Source organism: Sitodiplosis mosellana, unplaced genomic scaffold (genome assembly GCF_009176505.1).
Source record: "Sitodiplosis mosellana isolate CC-2019 unplaced genomic scaffold, AAFC_SMos_1.0 Smas_scaffold_1, whole genome shotgun sequence".
Taxonomy (NCBI): Eukaryota; Metazoa; Arthropoda; class Insecta; order Diptera; family Cecidomyiidae; genus Sitodiplosis; species Sitodiplosis mosellana.
In genome coordinates, this window is record NW_022595244.1 from 2,245,542 (window position 1) to 2,272,240 (window position 26,699).

Sequence of the window (26,699 nt, forward strand, 5' to 3'; positions counted from 1 at the left end):
TACTCTCTCTATGCATATGGGGATTGCTTTTATCTTTAAATGTAACATTCGTTTGTCTACTTTTGGCTTCCACTGCCAAATATGCCTCGCATCATTTCCATTGGAATCGGGAAAATAATGGTTGAGTTATGCTCGGAGGCGATGCTGTTCAAGGTTTGTAGGTATCGAAGTTGTAAAGCAGCGGATGATTTGGAAATTACATCGGACGCCTCTTTTAGTGCGTGTGCCGATTTCTTTTCACCTTCCGCTGCAATTATCTTTGCGCGTGCCTCACGAGCCGCTTCGGCTTCAGCGGCCATTGCTCTTTGCAACTGATGCGGCAGTCTCACATCTTTTCTGTAAACAAACGATAAATCGTTCATGTGAAACGATTAAATTAAAATTGAGACTAAACGGTGGGAATAAGAGTTGGGATTCGATGCTTACATTTCGACTCTTTCGACCATTATGCCCCACTGAAATGAAAAAATAAAATAAATATAGCAATAATTTGGGAAATCAAACAGCCAACGATGAATTTTAATATGAAAAGTAACCTACCACGTTGGTTGCTTCATCGAGTATGTCTTGCATTACCTTCGCCACGCTTTCACGATCGGATAAAAGCTCCTTCGCATCGAACCAAATGTAAAGAGAGATGAAGATGTAAACAGAAATATAGAAAACTTTTAACCAAAACTACTAACCGATAGTTCTTTCGTTCCAAGGACATTGCGCAAAGTTGATGCTGCCAAAAGTTGCGTTGATTTCAAATAATTGGACACTCGAATGACAGCGAACATTGGGTTTTCTACACGATGATAAACTACAGCGTCTACCGACACTGTTACACTGTCTTTAGTTAGAATTTCTTGAGGATCCACCATACAGGTTACGGTTCGCAGATCGATAATGCGAATTTCATCAATACATGGCAAAATGAAGAAAATACCTGGCCCACGAGCCTCTCCGGATCTGTTTATTTTTTATAATATTTCAAATTACCACATGAGCTCAAGAAACTTTTAATAGAATACAAATCTGTTGAAATAATGAATGTAACGTACCTCAAACGACCCAACCGAAAAATGACAGCTCGTTGATATTCCTTGACAAGGCTGAAGCAGAAGAGAAGCGAAAATGGAAGCGTTATGAACATAAGAAAGAAGGAGAAAAAAACGGCCGTGTTCTCGATGCAACTCGCACAACATCCTTGAGCTGGAAATGAATATTTGTTTTTATTCCGGCTACTACTTTAATTGGAATTTCGTTGTAATCGGTAGTGAAATTCTACGATATTCAAACTTACGGCTGTTGCTTTTCACTGAATATCTGTTTTCTGACGATGGCGGTCTTGGGTATAGTTATATTGTTGGGTTGGCGCCGCGCTTGGATATGGTTGTTGAGTTGGTTTATGCATAATTGTTTTATTTGTTAGCAACTTTTTGCAAATTCACCAAGACAACGAATAGTGGATGAAAACACAAGATGCCCAATGACAAATAATTCTTAAAATATTTCAATATTTATGGCTGATTGATGGCGGAGGTTCTATAGTATCTTTTCGAGTGTGACTGATGAACTAAAATAAAATTTTATTGGTTAAATTATCTGTGTCAATTTACAGGCTACTAGTCGTACGTAAGTATAGGCTACTACTTTTACTTGTCATTACGTTTTTTGCGAAGTAAAGACTTTTTTCTTCTGTATAATTGAAAACAAACGTTCAGAGCGATAACAAATCAATCGTTTTCAGTTTGTTAGGAGAAAAATTAATTTCAATCAACAGGGATCACATATGGTCAGAAATTTTGTGAGCGGGAATTGGAAAAGAAAAATTCTGCACAGTAAAATCATTTCCTAGAATAAAGATTTTCATTGAAATAAATAGCTTTTTGGTGTCAACATAAGAAACTTTTTATGGTTTTTTCCTCCCAATTTTCCATTTCTTGTTTATTTTGAAAAGTTTAAGTCTCCATGAAATGCTTACCAAATTAAGAGTGTATATTTTTCTGAGCAGTTGAAGAAAATAGTAAATGTTTTGAAATCGCTACAGTCCAACAACGAAAGAAAGATTGAGAAAAAATGTGTTTATGTGATGTGTTCGTTTTGTGGCTAACATTTGCTTCGGCGTAAAACATAAAGTGGTTTCTGAACTATATAGCAGGTACATAGGTGTGAATGTTACAAAAAAAAAATCTTACGAGTGTAACGATCCATATATCTACGACAGTTATAAGTTGCAAAAATAAATTTTGCACTAATTTATTTTTATTATCAATGTGAAATCAAAAATAATTTAATTGAATATGCTCCATAGTGAGTGATGGTCGTAGTATGGAGTGTTTTAGTTGGTTCAGTTTTAATTATTCGTGTCGTTCTGATATAAACATACGCATCATGTCCAATGGAACCGGGAAAATGATGGTGGAGTTTTTTTCCGAGGCAATATTGTTCAGAGTCTGAAGATATCGTAGTTGTAAAGCGGCTGGTGACTTGCAGATAATATCAGATGCCTGCTTTAGAGCTAAGGCTGACTTCATTTCTCCTTCAGCAGCAATCACCTGTAGACCGATCGGATTTAAGTTAAGATAATTAGAATTGAAGCATTGGATTAATTGGTTGAGTGTTGCCTACTTTAGCACGCGCGTCGCGTGAAGCTTCAGCTTCCGTTGCCATGGCTCGCTGCAATTGAGTGGGCAAACTTACGTCTTTGATCTCCACGCGCTCAACCTTAACACCCCATGGATCTATGGAAAAAAGAACTCGACAATTATTTGAAAATTGTTTGAGAAAATAAATACAAATTTAACCAACCTGTGGCATCATCAAGGGAAGATTGCATGGTATGGCTAATCGTTTCCCTTTCAGTCAATAATTCCGACAAATTTCGTGTTCCCAATACATTGCGTAACGTGGTCGCTGCCAACAATCTGGTTGAATGGCTGTAGTTTGCAACCTGAAAATGGAATTTCCATTTTTTTTTTGTGAAATGACTTTGTTTCAATATTTTTTTGCAGAATAATTGAAGAACTAACAGAACAAGTAGAACAAAATTGATCAAAGTACCTGAATGACAGCTTTCAACGGATCGGAAATGCGATAATAAACGACTGCATCAACTGAAACGGTAACCGAGTCTTTGGTTAGAACTTCTTGCGGAGGAACATCGAATGACACGGTTCTCAAATCGACTTTACAGCAATTATCGATACAGGGTAACACAAAAAAGACTCCCGGTCCTCTAGCGCCACCCGATCTAAATGAATGAAGCAATTTTCATCATTTCGATATTTTGAATAAATTGTAGATTCATTTTACCTCAAACGGCCCATTCGAAAAATGACCGCTCGCTCATATTCTGCAACCACTTTGAAGCAAATAAACAATGAAATCGGTAACGTCATCAGCATCAACAGCGCCGAACAGATCATTGCAATGATCTCAATGCATGTCGAAATGCTTCTCCGAGCTGAAAATTCCAAAAGAGTTCATTCTTTACAGAGATATTGTAAAATAATACGGAAAATGTTTTTCATCGCAGAGCATTAACCTTTGGCATCCAACTACGGATTTAATTGTAATATGAAACAAGAAAATTCAAAACGCGGTTTTTTTGATTACATTCAAAATGTATCTTTTATTCACATCATACACGGGTGCGGAACATAATAAGAAATGTGGAATGTGGGTTAGCAAAACAAGCTGTCAATCACGTTATTTTGACTGCCTTTGAGATTTATATGCGTATTGAAAACTGACGCTGAGCTTACTGTATATCCTATACAAACTTGTTTATTTTTTCTGTGCAAACGATACTATTGAATAAACACATAGATTCCGAATCATTTTGCTGTTTTTTTTTCTTCTCTGATGAACGTGCGCTCTAATCTATACAGTTATTTGCCGACACGAAAATTGATATTTTGAATTCCGTGCAATTGTTGCTTGAGATTGGTGTTATCCGCCCATTTTGAATTCAAATAGCTATCATCTTCGTCCTCTTCCAGACGTTTCAGTTCCTCCTGCCGACGATATTGTTGCAGCATTATTTCTTTGCGTGCTTCTTCGTCGAAAACTGACTCCCGTCCTGGTGCACCTTCGCCATGCTTCACAATTTTCAAAATACTCTTGCATTTTTCGTTGTTGCCCAAATAATCACTCAATAATTTATCTTCCAACAGTTGACGACCGGCAAACCAGAGCTGCATTTTTGATGGTTCTATGACTTCAAGAGATGCTTGGCTGCCACTTAAATCTTCAGTATTTGTGAATTCCATGCGAATTGAGTCGTGTGGTGGTATATCCATTGGATAAACAATCGTCACGGCACCTCTCAAAATTCCAATAGCATTTTGCACTTGCTTTAGCGTAAGTGGCTTATTTTCACCGACCATTTTCTTTGATACCATATCTTTTGCATCGTTGACAGCTTTGAGCAACACTTCCTGCATTTTCTCCTGCGGTTGACGACCATTGCGACGTCCCACTGGATCCCGATTATATGTCCAACCACCGGATGGTACAACTGTTTCAGCATAATTATCAACCAATTTTAACTCGTCAACTTGTTCGTCGGCTAAGCCCAGGATTTCCGGTGGAAACATTGGACCATGTTTTGCCAATTCCTCCATTTCACTACAAATTCGACCGATTTTCAAACGACCATTGTATATCGCAACGATCTCCTTATTCAATTTCGTGATCGATGTTGCAACCGTGGTCTCGTAGAGGAACTGCGATTCATTGCCACGTTTTATGTGAAGCAGAACCATTTTCTAAAAATTTCAACCAAATTTACGTCCGATGTTTACAAAATTAATACGATCAATATGAACTAGAGATTTCGTTTGAAACAATTTATTTTGTTTCCATGGTGACACAAATGCAAGTACGCTTGTAGAACGTAGCAACTAGAGCGTTCGAGAAGTCAATAGGTTTATGATAAACTATTACTTCACTTCATCAATTCCATATAGATAAACATTTTAAGTGGAACTAGGGCAAACGTTTGATTGGCCACATACTTTGAACTGCACAATACAGGGGAACTAACATTGTGTTAAATTTCTCCGTTTAGATTGAACATTTGGAGATTAAAAAAATTGAAAATATCTCAAAATTCAATGGAATTTGACGCTTGAAGCAAAACAAGATGTGTGAAAACAAATATTCATAAAAATAATTCTATCAAATCACATAAAATCCATCCAACATTATTTCGTTATTCTTCGCACTTTTTGATAACGGTAAATTTTTCGTATATTTTACCTGCAAGCGAATTGAATGAGTAATGAATATGGAACATGTTTCAAACACAATTTCTCGGGCACTAAATTTCATTTCTTTTTTCTCTTTTGCCATTCCATCTAAGAAATATAGTAACAGTTTTTCCTTGATCTAAATCGACCAATACCCTAATTTTAATCTTTTTTTTTCTTCAATTTCCAACAACACGGAAAAATTTGTTACATCACTCATCGCTTGAGACGAATGTACAATTTTTAAAAACATGCACGTTTTTTTGTGCATCACAACTATTATAAAAAGCATCAGAGCTTATGTTGCGATGTCTGTTATGACAATTTACACCTTGTTCATTCTCATCGAATGTTGAGTGATGGAAATAGAATGGAATCTATTTCAGTTGGTTTTTATTTTGGTCGATTTTTCAAAGAAAAAAAGAACGAAAATCGGGAAAAACACTGAATCCATTCGATTTCGTCAACTCCAACTTGACTTTGATATTTTTGGGTTCTTGAATTCACTTCAAACGGATAACAAATCACTTTTATTCATTTTCAACTTACATTTACGAAACCCTTCACCATTCGCCCGAATATCTAATGCCGAGTTGGTGTAAGCTGTTGTACGGTGTTCATGTCTATCATTTCTGATTGGTACCACAACATCACGATTTCTGGGCATTTTTTTCATCGATTTCACTGCTATTTCCTCTCTTTTTATACGACACGAATATTTTTCAAAGTCTCTCGAAAAATCACAACCAATCTGCTCGAAAGGTCTCACCGGAATGAATATCATCGCATCAACAGCGGTGCACATTGAGACGGCAGTTCGTCATGATTTGTTGTTTATTGAAAAATTGCGTAAACAGATGCTATTTCCAGCTGCTTTTGTCGAAAATTCAATTGAACTTGTTGTACGTACCCGACTGACCGCAAGCGCGTGGTGTAGCAAAACGCGGTTCAGGGTATTCATCATAGCGTAGATGCGATGAACAGCCAGAATGATGAGATATATTTAGGCAACGGAAAATAAAAGAAAGTTATCATTTTGCGATGAGCCATAGCTCACTGGCCGCGTAAACATGGCACAACCCATTTCGACACACTATAAAAACACAGATTTATGATTTGTTTACATTGCAATCATTCGGTGCGTTTATTTCAAACTATGCACAACATGTTTTGATCTTGTTTTACATCACTTTTTTTGTTATTGTGAATGAACAATGTTGACTTCTCTCATCATTATGGAAAAACAAAAAAACGAAAATACTCTTTCCCATAAAACCAATCGCATGAATGATTTTTACGCGTACAGAACTTTTTTAATAGAACAAATTACATCTCATGTGCTTAACATATGATCTTATGAATAAAACAGTAAACAAGAACAAATCGCGCTATTCTTTTGTCGAATTAATCGTTCGTTTGTTCTTTTTCATTGCATCTAGAACGTTGGCAAAGCTAGCTGGTTTCTTTTTAACCGATAATTTGGGCGTTGTGATGGTTCGTTGTACACGCATTGTCGGTGGAGGTACGTCATCCATGAAATCAAATTCCAAATTTTTACTGGCTCTGCAATTCGATTGACAGTATTTTATATTAATTATGGAGAATTACCATCAATTTTCAACTAATTTTATTACTAAGACATCTTTTTCAAGCTTCAATCATTGAAAAATAACTTACTGTACTGCGTTGGCGTTCTTCTTAACATCGGTATCAGCAACTTGTACTGGAGTTGGTGGCCGCCTTCCGGGACATTGCCAATCTAGGTTGAGTGTTTCACCTTTATTGAGTCTATGATACATCTTATCCAGTTCGTCTGGTGTTGGTTCGAATTCCTCATGGTCCGGCACACATGAAATACTCCAATTTTCGGTTGATACCATTTTTAACCACAAAACTTTGAGATTATTGCTTATTTACTACTTGAGTTTCTAGTAGAAGCAATTTATGTTGTAAACACACATGAAGTTGGTTCGGAGCAAATGTCAGAAAAAATGTGTCATTCGGACTAAAGATGTCGCCGCAACCTTTGTTTCTTCGAAACATCGAAAATAACACTTCTGAATAAATAACAAATAGTTAAAGTTTAAACGTTCCAGTAATTTGTCGGCGAGGAAACCAATTTTCCTTTGTTTCTACAACATTTTTTTTGGTCAGCGTTTCAAACGATTCATTTCAATGAACTATAGGCAGCTGCATGCATAACCGAATGTGACACTTGAATTGAGAGATTGTGAAAGCATAAACCAATCTGTCAAACACAAACGTACACACTGTGTATCTGGTAAACGACAATTTAGTTCAAATAAGTTGATTCAACGAGTTAAACACGATTTCAAGCCAGAAAACTATAATTTCTTTTGATCAGCAAAGATGAGCGGTGGTATTTGCCATTTGTGCTTCGAAGGAAGTGAGCACATGAAACGTGATTTTCAACAGAATCTACAAAATTCCGAAATCCAAGAGTTCATCGAGTTATTTTGTCAATTTATGTTCAATGTAAGTACACATTGGTCAGCATTCCAAACGATTAAGAAGTGATTCATTTTGATTCCGTTTACAGGACAGTGCAAGCACACTGGATGAATTATGCATGCAATGTTGGGGAAAACTGGACGATTTTGGTCAATTTTGCGAGAAAATCCGTGGCATACATGGCAATCTGGTTGAAGTTACATGTGCGACAGGCATCAATAAATTGGATGAAGGTGCCGACATTTTGGAGGATGAAATTGAAGAACACATATCAACGGAAGAAACAAACATACAATTGCCAATGCTTGCGATCGAATCAGATTTGGGCGATGATGGAGATCCATTGGCCCGACGATGTGAGTCCGTTTTCGATTTAATTTCTTCTTTTCCTACGAAATTCAAACCTTCCAATGCAATCAAAATGGTTTGCAATACTTTTACGTTATTTTTGTTCTTCTTCTTCTTCACTCCAAAACAGTGATGATGACCCCAAAAGTAATCAAAAATCTGGAGGAACAGCTGCACTTTGAGGCAAAGGTCATTTACTTATCGGATATGAATTTTGATCGAATCTCACGATTCCTAACACAGGAGTGTGGCATATGCAAAGAGCCATTTGAGTCATTTGACGATTGCAACGAACACTACCTTACAGCACATGGTCGGTCAGCGTTTTGGAATTGCTGTAATTTGTTGCTAGAGACGCCCTACGATCTTCTCGATCACATTAAATATCATGAAAGTATCGATGTTTTCAAGTAAGTATGGAAGACAGATCATTAGCCAGGATGAGCATTTAGCAAATACTATTTACACATCAAAAATCAGCCCTTTCAATGCGTGGCGACTTACGACGATCAATTTCGAAATGGTTTTTCATTGAACAAGTCTTATTTCATGTTTTTGTTTTATAAAATATCACTTCCTAGGTGTGCAGCGTGTTCAAAATGTTTTTTGAATTCAAACAAACTAAAGTATCATATTCGTCGATCGCATCTCCCGACAGATGGCCCATTCGATTGTAGCATTTGTGACAAAGAATGCAGAAGTTTACGGCTGTTGATGAACCATCACAAGAATCATATTCGAATTGATTGTCCGCACTGCAAAAAACACATATCGGCTGCCAATTATGATCAGCACGTACGAACGGCACACGCCAGTCAATTACCAAAAAAGCGAAAAATTAAAAAGGGAAATGAAACAGTCTATAAGAAACAAAGGGACGACGACAAGAAAGAGCCGAGCGGATCAAATAAACGTTTAGTTCAAAAAGATGCTCCAGGAAGAGTAAGTTATTCAAGACATTGAATGCATGCTGGTTGCCAGTCATGTAAAAAAAGTTCAACACCTTTTTTGTTGTTGGAAACTTATTATATCGGGGTTTTCTCTTGCAGAGTTTAACAATAAGCATTGAGCCAAATGACAATGGAATGTACGAGTGTGACATTTGCAATATGCAATTCAGGCAAATCTCGCTATTATTCAGCCATCGCAATAAAGTGCATGTTTGACGATAATCTCAGATCATTTTAGAAAAAAGTCGAATAAGCCATTTCTATATCATTTTATCTGTCTTCTTTATTTAAATCATAAATTGAATTCTCATGTTCATAGTTTTTCATATTTAGACATTTTATTATTATTTCTGTTTCCTCTGTAGCAGATAATTTTTATTCTAATTCAATGTATACTTAATTGTAATTTGCCATGCATAAGAAATAAAAAAAAGAGAAACATTTTTTCTAGAAATTTTTTTACAACGTTTTTTTCTTTATTATCATGTTTACCGACAAATGTGTCTAAATTGTGTTGAATTTTTTGTTTGTTTGTTTTATATTTCTCTTCATCCAATGTATTGCTCGCCAGATTAAAATCTCTCATTTCAATATGTGTTGAATTCCCCAAACGAAAATTATTTACAATAATTTGTTTTTTTTAGTTTTGTTTAAATCCCTGCTAAATTCAGCTCTCTGATATAAATCGCATTCAAATGTGTTCCGATCAATCAATCAACGTTCGATGATACATATATACACATAAACAATTAAACGCATGCAAACAAGTGATGCGAGAAGAAAATGAAAACAGGTTTTTTACAACTGATTTTTGTGAATCGACGTTCGAACGGCACAAGAATTTAAAAAAATCAACTATGTTGTTTTTGTTGTGTTTTTTTTTTGCTCTGATTAACTAAAAACAATCGATCACTGCACTGGTGTTCAGTGAACGTATTACAAGTTATCTGTTGTTTTTGTGCCAAAAGCAAAGTGTTTACTCTCTTTCTAATTCAAATAAATACTTTGTTAAGCTGTCAATAAAAACCAATCTCAAAAAGGAGAACCGGTGTGCTCAGTGTTGAACAACATTGAATTTATCCCGTATTGTATCTAGCTGCCCAGTGATGGCGATGGTGGTGGTAGTGGAGGTGATGGCAATTTATCAATCAATTCGTGACGGTTGTGGCTTTTGTGGGGCTTTGATCGTTTTTCGTGCTACTCATCGAATGTTTGCACGGTCCCAGTGAATTTGTTGCAGCGGCGGCCGGTTGCGTTGTTCCATTTGTATGGTAGTGTGGTTGCATTGAGCTGCGGTTTTCGGAGGACGATGACGACAGCGTGCATTGCGCATACGATGGAATATTTTGACTTTGTTCGTAATTCTGTTGACGTATGAAGGGAGTATTCTAATTTAGAATCATATTAATGTTTTCATGAATAATTATTCCTTACGGGCCGAACATTTTTACTACTCAAAACTAATCTCGCTTTTACACGAGTCACATAATGCGACCCGAATCCGCATTGCTGCAAATGTCGGATGACCGAATGTGAAAACTTACTTGACTTTTTGTTATTGTATGGTAGCACGGGCCACACAAACGGACTGGCGTAAATAGACGCTCATCGGGCAGCGCTGCCCAATACTCGGAACAATCGGCACAGAAGATTTGTCCACATGATCTATACGATATAAATAAATATTAGAAGCATGAAAATAAAGGGGAATCAAGTTGAAATTGATTGGAAACTAACCGGCAATGATGTTTTCGCCGTCCAAGCCAGAATTCCGTTTGACAGCTGGTGCAAATTTTCACCGCATGATCCGGTACCCATAAAACACTTGACGATATCGCATTCGTTGAACTCGCACCCGATAGTGGTCCGCTCCGTTCATCGACCGCTTCCCACGAACAAATCGACACGTTCTCCACTCCATTGTCAACCATTGAGTTCTAGAAAAAAAGCGAATCAATATTTGGAATGAGTAAAATTTCGACATTTTTCTCTAATTCTATTCATATTTTTTAGCGAATAAATTCGCGATACATTCAAGCAACTAAGTAACATGCACGGAAAAAGCCACCTCCCTTTTTACTTCATGCAAAAAAAAACCACAACAAAGATATAAGAGTAAAGAGTAAAGATTTTTAGATCAAAACTTTGATTGACCCGAGAAATCGTACATTTGTATTAGCATCAGCTTCAAAAAACGCATGCAATTGTTATGTTTGACGCAAAATTACTTTTTGCCATAGTAGTATTTGTCTACATGAACTTCCCCATTTAAATGACACGTGTAATAATTATTTAATGACTCAATCAATTTTACGAATTGGTTAGAGCTTAGAGGTTTTGCTTCCAGGTTCAAACAACCAACAATTCTACCAGAAAAAAAAACTAGGTTAAAATTTGCAAAAAATCAAAGAAGAAGAAAAAAAGAGAATAAAATCGCTTGTAAAATATGCAACTAACCGCCGACTTTGAGCTGGCCCAACTGTATGTTTTTGGCAACAAAGCAGTTGATGGGCCTTCTGAGCTTTGTCGTGATCTCACTGAACCGCTATAATCAGACTGTGCCACTAACGATTCATCATCGTCATCCTTTTCATTTCATTCCAAAATCAAATCATTCATTTCATCGTTGGTCCAACATTTCAATTTTTGTGATATATCATTTTTCAATCGTTTTATTTTCATTTGCGTAACATTAAGCAGTTGGTTTTTTTTTTGTTCGGTTTGTTTTATAAATGAACGGAAAAAAAGAAGAAAGGAAGAAAGAAACAAAATTAAAGAAACTTGATTTATACAGACAAAAAAAAAACAAAAATCAAGAATAAAAACATGATCCCGTGAACAAAAATTTTAAACTTTTCCTATGGATTTCATCGCATACGGTTCACAGAAAAAAGTATGCTCGTATTTAGGACGTTCTAGAAAACGCGAGACGGCATTTCAAACTTCATCCGTTGAAGAAGAAGAAAAAAATTGGATGAACACAAGTTAAGGCGGTCAATAATATCGATAAACCGAAAGGATAATGAAAAAAATATAGAACGATTAGAACGATTAAACTGTATGCAATAACATGTGGATAGAGAGAAAACGCAAATAATTTTAATTTATAGTATCTAAATTGGTGCAAAATGAGCTAAACTAAAAACTGTAAACATTAAGTGTTCTCTTAACCGCCTCGTTTAAAAGAACTTCCTTTCATTATTTTCTTTCTATTTAGAGTAAAAGGAACAAGTGCTTGAAAGAGTGTGAGGAAAAGTGTAAGGCAACAACTCCGAATATGTTTTTCTTGGACTTACTGTTTCGTCGACAACATTTGATGTTGTGCCATTGTTTGTTTGGCCATTGCTGCAATTTGAACAGGAACGTTTTCGCAGGAGTGCCAATCGCAATGCTTGAAGCTCCTTTTGCAGTGCTTCTTCGCGAATCTAGTTGGAGATTAGTTCAAATTAATTGTACAATTTTTCACTTGATTACGCATTTCAAACGGTCACTCACCTTATGTTCGTGCACAATTTGCTGTAGTCTTAGGTTCTGTTCGCTGAGAGCGTGCGCTAATCCGTCCGGACACGAAATCATCGAAATATTTGTGGTTTGCGATGGTGTGTTGATCGTTCGAATCGATGTGGGCTGCGCGGTGGTCACGCTTCGTGATGTAGTATTATTTGGTAGTACAAATTTTGAATTCATTGTATTTGGTGAAATGCTATCGGAACGTACATTTGATGTGGTTGTCATATCAGCGATGCACGGAGGTGGTTTTGAATTGTTCGAGTTACGTCTACGTCGATACAGTGGCATCGTCGTTACAATTCCATTACCATTTCCATTTGGCACAGGTGCTGTAGCTGACATTAATTGATTGGAATCGCTTCGATTCCCATTCAGAATTTCCATTCGTTGTTGCTCTGGCTGAATCAAAATGCTCTCATCCATTGCATCCAACGCATTATCATTTGGAAGTGCTTTCGATTTGGTGTGTACTTCGGGTAGAATACGCGGTCTACTACGATCACTGTCACCGTATAATCCCATGCCATTTTCACTTGGAGCTGATTCTTTTGAATGTGAAGTAATAACAGCCGTCGAGAGTTCGCAGCGTATTTGTTCCTCGGCCAATTCCGAACTAAGTGTATCAACAGGAACTAGAGTGTCTGTGCTGGTTTCGATATTTCCATGCCATTGTGACTGTGCGGCCATCGGTGAGGATGACAGTGGAGAGGTGTCTGTTTGAAGAAAAAAAAAGAGTTTTTTTTAGTAAATTGTTCAATGAATTTTTGAAGAAGAAACGGAAAAAAATGGATTTTACCTCTCAAATCGACACTTTGCAGCATACACATTGCCACTCGATAATCTTCATCCCTTGATCCCTCGCTACTCACTCTCCCATTGACACTTTCACATCGTTCATCCTTATTGTGCTGTAAACTATTCGCCGACACTCTACCGTCATCGCCCATATTATTCTCTAAATGTTTATTGAAATGAGTATAAAATGGACTAGAATCAACGACGTCACAATTTAAATTACCAATCTCGGTTTCAGTACAACACAATTGGTCTGTAATCGGTGTACTATTGTGATAGGGTATCGCATAATTGTGATCAGCAATGGAGCTATGAGCATTTGATTGACTATCTTCAGGAGATTGAACACTTGCAATTGCATCGTCATGAACACTTTTTCTTGAACTCAACGCCGTTTCCATAAACCTACTACTGTTAAAACTACTATTGATTTGATTCATATTGTGATTGGTGGTGTCACGAACTCTGCTGCCACCGCCACCAATCTCCCCTAAATCGGTCTGTTGAATTAAATCCTCCGTTAAATTATTCAACTCTCGAACTGTATCACTGCAAAAATTTGCAATTGTTTGATCGTTTATCACATTCGTATCGACTACATTGGCTCCATTGGCATAGAATTCCGGCAAGGTTTCGATTGACGGTTCCGTTGATAGATTCATATTGAAACTGTACGATGGAAATGATTAAAATGCAATTTGAGCAAGGATTGTTTTGTTATCGATAGCAAAAATAAAAATCGACTTAGTCCAAAAATACTCACTGCGCATCTGCAGTCATATTCGGATCACTTGAACGACGAATCATTCCATTTGAAATGCCATTGCATCCGGCTGTTTGTAAATCACCATATGAACGTGTTTTTATCATCGGGCTGCGTGGTTCCGAATTGGAAATATCATTGGTGCTGGGTGTTACAATTGATGTGCCCACGCTAGCCGTTGCCACGGCAACCGGTACCGATGACGGTGAAATGCTTGTTGTCATCGAACTATCACTCTGATTTTGGTTGCCAAAACTGCTCGAATACACTTCCGCCCAGTACGATAAATTGCTTGGATGATATGCCGGCCACAATACTTGTTCGCGATTTGGTATATAGAGCGGATTTTTGTACATCGGTCCAGAGAGAAAAGGCCACACCGAATAGGTGCGATCGAATACGGAATTTTCGATGCGCTCTTTGTACGTGTTGCATAGAAACGTGCCAAACATACACGAAAACACGTGCTGTGCCAGTTTTATCTGGTTGGAATGGAAAAAAAAGGAATAAAAACAATGGAAATTATGGTTGTTTCATATAAAATTTGCCATAGTCATAGTTACATACCAAATAAGCCATGCTAAATTCAAAACTACATGGAAATTGTTTTTGAATTTGATGTACACAATCCAACCATTGCAAAAATACGGGGCACCGTTCGTTTGTTTCATCCGAACCGGGACCATGACCAATGCGATCGGCAAATTTGTGACCAAAACTCAGCCACTCTCGTTCGACTAGAACCCGAAACCCGTCAACTGTCCGATAGTATGGATCCAAACATAGAAGTGCGGTTGATACGAGCTGCGGTGTTCGATCCCATCCGTCGGAGCAGTGAACGATTGCTGAACGACCTTCACGCTCAACGGCATGACATATTCGCATCGCTGACTGCATCAAACCAGCCAAATGTGATAACCACATGGTTCGATCCAGAGCTGTGAACCAACTGCGAACAAACGAATGAAAAACAATTACACAAAATTAATACTTAGAAAAATACTAGCAACAAGATCATCGTGCTACCTCTGTGAATCAGTGGGTGATGCAGCGAGTGCGCGTAAAGCATGAAAACTTTTCCGTATCACATGAATATTACCCAAGTTCATGAACTCAATCGCAGCGCATGGATAGTATTCGGCACATTCACAGCCTCCGCCTCTGGCTCGATTTGTTACAGCCGAAGCATATGATCGTGCATCGACGATTAAAATTTTCTTCACTTCATCCATACACATTTCCTCATGACTGCCGTCCGTACTGCTGGTCTCACTTGCGTTTGCATTATTATTTGATCCCTGTCGCCGGCCCAGCTCACCGCCATCGAACGCACATGCATCGGCGATGGCTTTCAATAGTTGTTCATCTTTGGGATTTCTCCATCCCAACCAACCGACTTCCGGTTGACTACACCTTCCAACTACAGCACCGGACGCTTTGTGCCTCCACACCACTGCCGGTATTCGTCGGGCACTTCGAAAACTCGCCACATTTGTTAAAATTTCATCGGTGATGCACATTGGTACTAGCAAAAGGCGCGGATACGATGGACACAATTTGAAATCAATATTAATGGTTGATATTCGCCACGATGTGCTTGTGTTAAATTCCAACCGTCGCACTTCTCTTCGGAAGTCTTCGTCGTAATTGTTGGCCCGTTGCATGCGCCCGAGCCATTCATTATCGGCATTCGATGGTTGCTCCGATGCCCATGCGTAATATGAAAATGCAAACAATGTTTCTAAACTCGTCGGAACACCAACAGCTAATGTTATTCGTCGTTGCCACTCAGACGCTTGTTCTGATGTGGGAAATGTGCATCTGAAATAGCGAGAACCAATTAGTTTCATTTCATATGTCAAAATCGCGTCGATTGGCATACCTAAAGGTACTGGCATCTTTACAGCTAACCACTAGTTGAAATAAATCGCGTACGGATACGTATTCAATGACACCGAGCGGTATTGAGATTTCTGTGTCTGGCGCTGATGTCTGTGGTGATTTCAGGCAAATTCTATAATTTGATAAAGCTAATACTCCGTCATCCGTTCGGCCAATATAACGCACATATTCACCAGCCACTGAAAAAGACACGGAAAAAACAAATTAGAACTCATACAAATATCTGTCGACATTGTTTTTTGTTATATGAAGAGCAAGAATTTTAATAATGATAGAATGACAAATTTTTGGAGGTTTTTTTTCATGAAGATAAGTATTTCATTTCATTTCTTACATAAACCCTTTTTCTATTATCAAATTTATGACAAAATATTTGTCCGCTATTGCTATTATTTTCCATTTTGACTTACGTTCGGTGAATGGGACTTTCAATGATTCGTCTTCTTTTTGTGGTTCTGGTTTGGGGAATAATTCAGCTGCGCGAACCATGCACAACGAAGATAATGGTGAACCGTCCCCTTCCATTATGACTTTCTGTAAGCGAAAAAGAAAGAAAAACGAATGAATAAAAGCAAAAAAGAAATTCAAACGGAATACACGCGAAAAAATGTGCAAAAAATTTAAAAGGAAACACACATTTGAAATTCTTTTCAATTTAATCGCCACTCGTATAAACAACTTTTTCATTATGGCAACAAACAATATGTATCAGTGCAACTGAATGTTTCAGGTTAACGGAAATCACTGTGCGTGCTCTCTGCTCCCGATATACACAACAATAATCGATCAATTAAAATGAAAGTCGACGCATTTTTTCCGTGCGACTAGAACTTTTATAATGAAATCCACTCGATCGTTCGTTCGTTCGTTCGTTCGTTCGTTCGTTCATCACATCTTGTTTGTTCAACACAATAATAATCAGGTTGAGCTCATTCGATTTTCAACAATATACTGTCACTATTTCTGTTGAATATGCATGTTTGTGGTGGCACGGGTCAAGATGGTCAAATTGATTTCGTGCGTGTTGTATGTACAATGTACATTGTACATTGGAAAATAAAAACGCTTCTTAAGTCACACTCGAACAGTGTGTCTTGTTTTTTTTTTCGTTTGTTTGTCTGTCTATTTTTAATGGAAGTAATCACAGTTGTAAATAGAAAAAAATTGCTTCCCGAGCAAAAGTCATGAACTAGAAGAAAGAAGAATTGAAAATAAAAATGAAAAAAAAGATTTTGACAAAGACGAGATTCGAACTCGCGCTCTTTCGAACTGGTGCCTAAAACCAGCGCCTTAGACCGCTCGGCCACTTTGCCTACATCTAAACCACGGGTAAATTGCCATTTATTATGACAATTCAACGTTGCGATAAGATACTGTTGAAAGAACAAAATGAAAACGAGACAATTGACAAGATAATTGAACACGCGGAACGTTGGCACTAAAAAAAACTAAGGATAGAGAATGACTGTGGGCAACATAATCTGCGGGGGGGGAATTATTTTAATGAGATTTTGCTGATATCACAGATGAAAAAAATCGAAAAAAGATAATTGAACACCAAAAGAAAGTGCGTTGTAAAAATGGCGAAAAAATATGATGTCAGAAGTGGGATTCGAACCCACGCCTCCGAAGAGACTGCAGCCTTAATGCAGCGCCTTAGACCGCTCGGCCATCCTAACATATGAATGCTGAGCGTGTCTTTTGGAACGAAATTTTTACATCGAATTTACCTCAATAATTGATGTTATTTATTTAAATGAGGAGAATCCACCTGTTTTATCACAAAATAAACAAAACTGTTGTTCAGCATTAGTGGTTGATCAAGGTTGACGCACAAAAAAGATGGTACACATTTCGTAAACAATTCAAAAGCTCACAGTTTCTTATTACAAAGTTAAAACATTCAGTTTGAATATCAGCTGTTGTATGAATACAGGGACAATAAACTTATGTTTTTGAATGATTGAAATTCAGTGTTAATTAATGCTAGAATAGTTTTGTTTCAATAAAATATATCAATATATCAATTCTTGTTGATATAAATTTCGATTCAATATGAAATAGAAAAGGAATGAAAGTTGATCGTGAACCAATATACTGATAACGGTGAATTTCAAATGCACGACCCATTGAAAAAGAAAACAAAATATCAGAACTGATATTAAATATCAAAAATGTCCATACAGCTTTCAATCATTAATATCTACGTTATTCAATTTCTTTGGTTCAGTAAAGTTGATTTGAATAAGAATTATACACGTTGTATGTGTTAAGAATGAAAAAGACAAGCTTTGCCAAAGAGTTAGGTAGGAAAATTACACGTTGGACGATTGATTTTTCGGTGAACTACATGCATTTGACGCTAATTCGTACACATCGCATACATTTCGCTATGTTAACGCAATATGTGGTACTCGGTAGGAAACGTACGTTTCACGCTGTACGAAAAACACGATAATATCTCTCCAGCTCGAACAAGTTCATAAACATGGTTTGTTATGACGATTGTCACAGCTATATCGAATGTGCGTAATATAAAAATAGATCGGCATGTGCTTCGAGTACGTATAACACTGCATTGAAACGCACGATACTCATATGTTAGGATGGCCGAGCGGTCTAAGGCGCTGCATTAAGGCTGCAGTCTCTTCGGAGGCGTGGGTTCGAATCCCACTTCTGACATCATATTTTTTCGCATTTTTTTTCTTTCAGCGCACTTTTGTTTTAAGAAGTGAGATTTCATATTTAATTAATTTCTTTTTTCCGTTGAGTTTTTAATTTTATTCTTCGTAAACGACATTGCGTATATAATGAATCATTATAGAAGATGATAAAAAATGACATTTTTTCATTGGAGAAAATGTGACGAGACTGGAAATAATTAGGAAGTAAATTCAAACTCAACTTCATTGTTTTTTCATGCAGACAGAAAAATTATTGTCTCTAGACAAAATAATTATTTTTTCTCTTCACATATCATCGTTGATTTTAGTTTCATAAAAAGATTAATTAATGATGGCAATTTGCAATAAGAAATTTGCCAATGAAAATTTTTGATTTGAAAATTAATCAAATCAAATCTCATTGATATTATAATAGAAAAGATGTGGTTATGTTATCAAAAAAGCACACCATTCGATCTTTTACTACCGGTAACTGGAAGTATTTGTGATCACACAACCACTATACATTCATGTGTCAGGATGGCCGAGCGGTCTAAGGCGCCAGACTCAAGATTAATCGTCTTGCTCATGTAGAATGAGTCTTCTGGTCTACATCTGTAGGCGTGGGTTCAAATCCCACTTCTGACAAAATATTTTTTTTCTTTTTTTCAGTAATTTTTTTTTGGATTTCTCGAAAAACAGCCTTTGCTCGTTTAAAAAAAAAAACGAATAGAATTAAAATTAAAATTTAATTTGAAAAAAGAAAACTATTGAGCTCATGTCAACGAATACATGGGTGTCCGTCTGATGTCGGTGTGCGTTATACAATCTAAATTATTTTTATCATTTCAATACCAACAGAGCGTTAAAAGTGTGACTGATTACGTGTTTGTTTCGTTAATAACACGGTGGCGCGGTGAGCACAACACAGAAGCGCTTAACCTACAAAATGAAACAGTTCCACTCTAATTCAATGTAAATAGCGTGCTCAACACAAACACACTCACACACACGAGCTCAACAGACACCGAAACAAACACTATCGCTGATAACACGTAGGTATGATGAACCTTTCGTTCTAGCTTCAAAACAAACAATGACATAACAAACGGCGATATGGAAAAGGGGGCCAAAATGTGTGGCGCGTGCAAAGCAAATGCAGCAATGTTTTCGTTATTGGCGTCAAATTGTGTATAATATTGAAAGCCCAACATGTCAGTTAGTTTACGAGTGAAACTACAAAAGAATGTGATGTGCTAACGGGAAATTCTTTGTTGACGCAGCTCTTGCAATCTCCATTGACTTATCTGTGGTGAATGTCATGGAATGAATTGCAATGAACATTTTAATAACGTATCGACCTTCTATCGGGTGTTCGATTGAGTCAATCCATCAATGCTTTTCATAACAACATTTGCTATTAATTTCTCTCTCTGGTTTACTTCGGCTTTATTTTGTGTTTCGGTGTGAATACTCTAGAATAATTGTTCGTGTACGTGTTGTTATTCGCGTTGAAGTGGTGCAACAGCAATTTAATATTTAACGAGATTGTTCACTGCTTTGCCGTTTTGTGCCAGACACTTTCTTCGCTTTTTCATATTTTGTTTTCGTATAAAGACGTGAACAACAACAACTACATGCGCATCGCCGTGCGCCAGTCTAGTCTCTCTGCGTATGTTTGTGGAAATTGTTTTTCAAATGCATGGACATAAATTTCTCTATTTTTTCAAGTTATTTACACTCTCTTGTTTGATAATATCAACACCAATCGATTATTCTGCTGAACATATTAATTGTTCTTCCCTCATTCTTTCTTTTCATTATATCGTTTTAGAACGGGTCGCGCGGCGGAACTATTCCATATAAGCCAGTTTCTGTGTGTTTTGCCGTTAATAAATGCAAAAATGTTCAATTTATATTCCAAATGAAATTTTATCAATTAGTCATTGAGCGGCGGCTATTTTATCAACACATTTGTCGTGAGGATCACATTTAATTGCATATTTTAATTTCATTTCCAAGAACTGAGCAAAGAATGACGTGCGTATGTGTGTGTCTGACCGAGAATGCAATGAATTTTAAATATATACAGGTTATTGTAACATGAGCAACACATTAACCTAAAAATAGAAAGGGAACGAACGAACCAACAGACCGACCGATGAAATGAACAACAAAGAAAAAAAACGGCGACTGCACACGAAAAATTCGATACGATATTTGCATAAGGTTAAAAAATCGAACTGAAACACCACATTTTAATGGATAAACTTCATTGTGCTGCCGTTCAATAGCACTCGTTCGATTTACGCTTCCACGTGATTGAATTGCAAAATGGAAAAGGCTCTAGTGGCGGATATTTTTTTCCCTTTTCTTTTCGGTTGTACACAATTTAAAATTCAATTCGACGAAATGTATTCTACTCAAAATTGAAGCCCATGTCTAAAAATTTCATAACGAAAATCCGAATTTTTCATGTGTGGTTACGTAAATTTTATAGCGGCCATATGGTTTGGAATATACAATTATACATATTGCTTTCGTAAATATATTTTCAGTGAACTTTCAATGTGAAAGTGTGATCCATTGCAATCAAACCAAACGCCTCAGCTGGCACATATAGCCGATATCGACTGGAAGAAATGTAAACTTGAAAATTCATTTGAAATCCGATAAAATTCCATTTCCGATGAAAATTCCGAATGGATTATCGAGTTTATCGGTTGCCATTCAAACCGAAGTAACACTGCTCTAACAATTTATTTTACGAAATTGATTCCACACGAATGGTGTAATGTAAAAGGAAATTAAAATTGTCTGATAGAACTTCTATCACATGTTGGGGTGATATGAAATTGAAAGCGTGCACACATACATTGTTCACCATTGAATTGTCTATTTTTGGCAACTGTTCTATATATTTCAGCTTATTTTCACATGAAAATTGTGCCAATCGTATTGATGACATCAGAACTGTGCCAATTTCAAGCCGAAACACTATTCCGAATAATCTGGACTTTAAATACATTTTCGTCGATGAGAGAATGAGCGACGAAAAATACAAACCAACAAAGTAATCACTTTTTTTATTTTTTATTGTTGCAAAGGTTGCCAAAATGCAGTCTATTGCAAAGAAAGAATGAGGCGAACGCACACCGAATAAAATAAATAAAATAATGAAATAATTACATTTTAATTATGGTAATTGCGGGCTAGGGGAATATCACGCTCCTGAATCTTGTGGGATATTTGAGATATTTGAAATAAACATCAATCGTATGACATATTTTCGAATATTTCGAATAAATAAATCAGATTTTTGTGGATTTTGGAGATATTTGAGATTTTTTGCATTAAATCTAAATAAATACATTTAAATATCATTCATAATCACAAAAATCCAAAATATTCCGCCGTATTCACAAATATTCCGCCATATTTCATACGACAGATTCTTAGAGATAAATTGGATTTTTTTGAAATATTTGAAATGATTTAAGCGTGATATTCCCCTAGATTGCGGGAGAGAAGAAATGTGCTAAAACATGCTTCCAAACTGTCGATAGGTACAAGTCAAAGGTGAGAAATATAAATAGTACATTTAATTTTGCAAGTTTTCTCTTTTGTTGTTCAATTACAACAAATTGCTTAACCCACAGATGCAATTGATACACTATACATGGTGGTATGTGTTGGGAAAATAGTGTTTGAGCTTCGTGTTTTCTTTCTCTGGAAAACAAACATAGAGCTCTGTCTGTCTCTAGTTTTCGCCATTTTTCTTTCCATATGTGCCTCTTTCATTCGCACAACCAACGTTGGTTTCGTGCGAGTATCACAGCAAAGTTGTAACGTAATTAAGTTCAAAATACTGTTTTCACTCGAATAATTCCGAGCATCTTCGAAATGCTAGATAAGACCGATGATCTTATTGAGCCAAGACATGTTCGACGATGAAAAATTACTTTGTGTCGTTGTACCAAGACATCAATTAATGCAAGTGGGATTTTGGCAAGTTGTTAAACATTCGAGAGTGGCAAAGTATCTGATGAGACTGTGGAAAATAGATTGGTACTATCTCGATGCTATAAATAGATTTATATTTTCCATTTCTCCCTCCCATCTTCTCTCTTTCTCGCTAGTCTGCAACTAAATCCATATCGATTCTGGCTCATACATATGTGTACGGTGTACAGTACACTGTATATACAGCAGACAGTTTTAATTGCATATTCAAAAGTTGGCTCATTTCACTTTTGTGTTCGGCATGCATAATTTGCAACATTGTATACGTATGTAGAGTGTACGCGAATGAAGTACGGCATGCATTTGATTTACGGTTGATGTTTTCACTTAAAATGTCGTTTGATTTAATTAGGTTTAAAGCGCTGAATGGGTTTTTCGGTTGTCAATGCTGCTGCTGCTGCTGCTGGAAACTGTTTGAAATGCAATCGCATATTGCTGTCGATGCTGCAAATGCGATATCAAAAATTGAACCAAATGAATAATTCATTGCGATACAAGAGCGAATGCAAATAGAATGCGACGATAAAACCTCGCAGAATCTTAATCAGTGATATTATTTTGCTAAAAGTGGCCATTTTCACTCATTGCAACTTCGCTGATACGATGAAATTGAATTCGATGAAATCATTTCGACAACCGACAACCGACAACCGAAGCGATTCGCTGAAATTGAAAATGCTGATGATAACTAATGAGCTTCATTGGAAATTAATATTTAAATTGGAGTTCATTTTAATTGTTTGACTTTTTCAGAATTTTCATTTAATTGGACGGATGAGAGAGCGAATGAATGAAAAACAACGACCGACTAAGCTGTGCGAAAGCAAATTGATTTGAGTTTATTTTTAGGAAACAAATTGAATGCGTGTGGTGTTGAGTCAGCGTTTGATCGGCCTTGAAGTGAGCTCACGACATTCAGTTTCGCTTTCTAAACTGCAATTGATGCATCGCGAGAACACTGCGAACATGACAACGCATTAAAAACGTTTTGAATGTTAGAAAAAGAAGAAAAAAATGTATGCACGAATCGAATAATATATAGCTGTGCGTATGGCATACGATGCATCACACACAATGCGTGAGCCAGTTAACCTTAGACAACCTTGTCCTCATATTCGATATAAAAAAAATCAAAAATTGTAGCCGACAAATTGAGCATTGCATCTGTCGTGATTTTGACTTACACACAGTGATTGCATCAATTATTCTACCTCTCTCTGTCTCACTTCACTGACCATATAATTTTAATGACGTTAAATGGCGTGCGCTAGGCACTGATGCCTATTAATTATTACATATCAATCGAAATGATTGTTGATCGAAGTATTTATTCAACGTTAAAACTGCGATTGCTCCAGTTATAAGATTCCATAAATGCCTGTGTCTGCCGTGCCTGAGACACAACACACACTCACACACACATTCATCAGTCATTTTTTATTTTTTATCAGTGATCGAAATGTAAATAAAGTCACAACGACATTTTATACCTTGAATTAGCAATAAATTGCGCAAAAGTTGCAACGCTTGTCTACGAATGCACCCGGAGCACGTTTCAACGAACGAATAAACAAACAAAAAAGAGGTGTCGATGTTGTTTTTGTTCGCTCGTCAACCTGTTTTCGAGTTCATCTTTCAATATGCCTCATTTGAGGTCAATGAATTTCTGCGGAGAGAAACCGAAATTTGAATGCTTTCACTCGTTTTTTTGTGTGTTTGTGTATTTGATAGGTTATTCGAAACCAGGATGCTGCGGTGTAATAATTCATTCAAGTCAGGCAATATTATATTTGTGGGTAGGGACTCTGTGTTGTTTTTTTTTATCTTCATAGCCATTGAAACGGTATTGATTTTCATCGACCGGCCTATTTTCATCCTATCTCTATTTTTAAACCAACGCCGCAATATCTGCGGTCCACTTGGTTCCGTTGAATGTATTCAAATGCCGGCGAAAACTTTCACATGCACATCAACAACTTCCGTGATTGATTTTTCCGCGAGCGCGGGCATGTACAATCGCCGTTGTGTGCAACTATTATTAGATTTAATAGAGCCGGATGAATCAAATTCAAGGGAACATATTTTTCTCGTTATGTACATACACATGATATTTCGAAAAAAGGCAGGCGCTAGTTAATGTAAATATATTCGCTTGGAAACTATACAATGCACTGCACAGCACATCACACAAACACATACATGCACACACATATATGCACACATGATCACATTGAATTACGTCTCAAAACTGACCTTCCATAATTTTCTTACTTTGTTCGAATAATTTGTTCATTGTTTGATTTCGCTGATTGCAAACTCATTGAGTCGCGTTTTATTCCCAAATGAGCAAACACTTGCAGCAGCATGAGTTCACCACATGAGTTTATTGGTTTTGTGTTTTGCTGCTCAACAAAATCGTTGGCACTTACATGCGGTTGATAAGCGACCCAAACAAATTATCGGAGCGTTTTATCAGTTCCATTTGATTGCAAACCATAATGCAGTTATAATCGTCAAACTTGCATTTAATCTGCATTCTTTATCACTCGACTCTATCAACCAACAACGAGTTGGAAAAAAAAGACGGCTGCGGTTTGCAACAATGTACTTTCGATTGCTACTAAACATTTGTTCGATTCATCTATTTTTCTAATTTACAGCGAAGCGATTACGTTTTATTGAGCTGAAAATACTCTTTTTTTACCTAATTAAGTAATGCGCTGCGGTGATGTGTTATCAATTGTACAACTTTTTCATTTTCTCTTCTATTTGCTACTCAAATATTGTAATTTTAATTTTAAAAAAAATACGAAATGCAAAGCGACAAAGTCTAATATTTCATCGGGTTTCTTTTTATCGGCTCATCGCCAATATTTGTTCACAATCTTTGCCGTATGTGTGTGTGTGTTGTGAGAGATAAATGTCCGTTTGGACGGCGCTTAATGGATGAGATGTGACGAACGCCGTTTTTTACTGTGCGATTACAAACGGATAGAAATATGTATATAAATAGCTGATGATGCATTTAATCGCCAAGTGAGAGAGGAAGGGAGACACAAACACTGTGCAGTGCACTGACGAGTGTGGCAATGAGCGAAATGAGAATCACGTCATTTTTGAGTGGTGGCCTTTCACAGATAAACTCAATCATCTCAAGTGATGACCTTTTCATCACATGACATTCTCTCCTGGTATTCTTCCAATTCTAAGCGAATGCGCCGGCACCGTGTTTCGCCATTAAAAACTCAAAAACGTCAATCGCCCGAACGCAAAACAACAAAAACCGTTTGCATTTGTTTTGATATAGCAATGCGTTGCTGCCAATCTTATTTCAACATATATAAAATTCGCTTTTCATTTTTCGGTTCAGCTACGTCTTTCAAACGTCTCTCTTTTCCCCTTCTTATCTATCTCTTTCTATCCCATTTTTATTTTCTGGCGGCCAATTTTCACTCTCCGTCGGTGCGATATGACGTGCATGAATTTAAAATTATCTTCAATTGGCAAATCACACTGACGCCACACTTGACATACACCGAACACTCTGAACAGCAACAACAAGCAAAAAAAAGATAAATAAAACCCATCCAAATTGATGGCTAATAAAATGGAAATTGACGGAATTTGTTCAAGATTACAGTGATGATTCGTGTATGATGAAAGTTTTCATTGTTCGGTTGAGCTTTTTTCTGCTTCTCTCAAATTGGTTTATCTCATAGTATTGAATGTTGTGGTGCACAAAGGAAAATTCCATCGTCATTTTGATATATCGAATTGGAATGTTCGCGGTCGCAATTTCACCCGATACGAAATAACGAAAACTATTGCGTTGCAATCAGAGGTGGCAACGGGAGTCCGTCCCGTAGCCCCGCCCGAAGCCAGAAGATTGAAAAATTTCGGGCGACGGGCGGGTCTCGGGCATATTTTGAAGAGATTCGGGTGGGCCTCGGGCCAATTTTTCGGCCCGCTTGCGACCTCTGGTTGCAATGTGCCGCAGCTGAATTGCGTTCATTCGTTTTTGTCTCCAGAAGGC

General features: G+C 37.0%; 6 protein-coding genes and 4 non-coding genes across 19 annotated transcripts in view; 3 read left to right on the plus strand and 7 right to left on the minus strand.

Annotated features, from left to right (window-relative positions):
* Positions 1-9: 9 nt before the first annotated feature.
* On the minus strand, positions 10-1,191 carry LOC129571435 (stomatin-like). Its single transcript, XM_055451239.1, has 5 exons — positions 1,047-1,191; positions 687-954; positions 541-609; positions 427-455; positions 10-336 (listed from the first exon to the last, which is right to left on the minus strand). The coding sequence occupies exons 1-5, from the start codon at positions 1,136-1,138 to the stop codon at positions 57-59; spliced, it is 738 nt and encodes a 245-aa protein (XP_055307214.1). The 5' UTR covers positions 1,139-1,191; the 3' UTR covers positions 10-56.
* Positions 1,192-2,207: 1,016 nt separating this feature from the next.
* Positions 2,208-6,624, minus strand: LOC129571416 (band 7 protein AGAP004871-like). Its single transcript, XM_055451221.1, has 6 exons — positions 5,790-6,624; positions 3,301-3,451; positions 3,049-3,238; positions 2,797-2,938; positions 2,617-2,729; positions 2,208-2,543 (listed from the first exon to the last, which is right to left on the minus strand). The coding sequence occupies exons 1-6, from the start codon at positions 6,043-6,045 to the stop codon at positions 2,346-2,348; spliced, it is 1,050 nt and encodes a 349-aa protein (XP_055307196.1). The 5' UTR covers positions 6,046-6,624; the 3' UTR covers positions 2,208-2,345.
* On the minus strand, positions 3,647-5,060 carry LOC129571427 (cilia- and flagella-associated protein 298). The gene has a single exon (XM_055451232.1). It carries the CDS (start codon positions 4,752-4,754, stop codon positions 3,879-3,881), a length of 876 nt encoding a protein of 291 aa, XP_055307207.1. The 5' UTR covers positions 4,755-5,060; the 3' UTR covers positions 3,647-3,878.
* Positions 6,625-6,628: 4 nt separating the features above from the next.
* Positions 6,629-7,120, minus strand: LOC129577083 (PAXIP1-associated glutamate-rich protein 1). The gene is made up of 2 exons (XM_055463548.1): positions 6,918-7,120; positions 6,629-6,803 (listed from the first exon to the last, which is right to left on the minus strand). The coding sequence occupies exons 1-2, from the start codon at positions 7,118-7,120 to the stop codon at positions 6,629-6,631; spliced, it is 378 nt and encodes a 125-aa protein (XP_055319523.1).
* LOC129571408 (zinc finger protein 12-like) lies at positions 6,715-9,464 on the plus strand. Its single transcript, XM_055451212.1, has 5 exons — positions 6,715-7,736; positions 7,801-8,068; positions 8,191-8,470; positions 8,642-9,002; positions 9,110-9,464. The coding sequence occupies exons 1-5, from the start codon at positions 7,611-7,613 to the stop codon at positions 9,224-9,226; spliced, it is 1,152 nt and encodes a 383-aa protein (XP_055307187.1). The 5' UTR covers positions 6,715-7,610; the 3' UTR covers positions 9,227-9,464.
* LOC129571310 (myotubularin-related protein 4) overlaps positions 9,268-26,699 on the minus strand; it is a 28,592-nt gene continuing 11,160 nt past the window's right edge. For 3 of the 10 annotated variants that reach the window (XM_055451089.1, XM_055451094.1, XM_055451099.1), the window contains exons 2-13: positions 16,391-16,514; positions 15,961-16,159; positions 15,105-15,899; positions 14,646-15,027; positions 14,079-14,560; positions 13,317-13,984; positions 12,506-13,233; positions 12,307-12,435; positions 11,468-11,596; positions 10,748-10,947; positions 10,555-10,675; positions 9,268-10,374 (exon numbers count right to left, since the gene is read on the minus strand). In XM_055451089.1, the coding sequence (XP_055307064.1) occupies positions 10,159-10,374; positions 10,555-10,675; positions 10,748-10,947; positions 11,468-11,596; positions 12,307-12,435; positions 12,506-13,233; positions 13,317-13,984; positions 14,079-14,560; positions 14,646-15,027; positions 15,105-15,899; positions 15,961-16,159; positions 16,391-16,514 (4,173 nt within the window). In that variant the 3' untranslated portion in view covers positions 9,268-10,158. Of the gene's footprint in view, positions 10,375-10,444; positions 12,436-12,505; positions 13,234-13,316; positions 13,985-14,078; positions 14,561-14,645; positions 15,028-15,104; positions 15,900-15,960; positions 16,160-16,390; positions 16,515-16,616; positions 16,637-26,699 lie in introns of those variants that run through there. The other 7 variants (XM_055451107.1, XM_055451134.1, XM_055451126.1 and 4 more) reach the window with 7 other exon arrangements.
* Trnal-uag (transfer RNA leucine (anticodon UAG)) lies at positions 17,214-17,293 on the minus strand. Its single transcript has one exon. It is a non-coding gene; the product is annotated as a tRNA-Leu (tRNA).
* Positions 17,578-17,659, minus strand: Trnal-aag (transfer RNA leucine (anticodon AAG)). The gene has a single exon. It is a non-coding gene; the product is annotated as a tRNA-Leu (tRNA).
* On the plus strand, positions 18,581-18,662 carry Trnal-aag (transfer RNA leucine (anticodon AAG)). The gene has a single exon. It is a non-coding gene; the product is annotated as a tRNA-Leu (tRNA).
* On the plus strand, positions 19,178-19,291 carry Trnal-caa (transfer RNA leucine (anticodon CAA)). The gene is made up of 2 exons: positions 19,178-19,215; positions 19,246-19,291. It is a non-coding gene; the product is annotated as a tRNA-Leu (tRNA).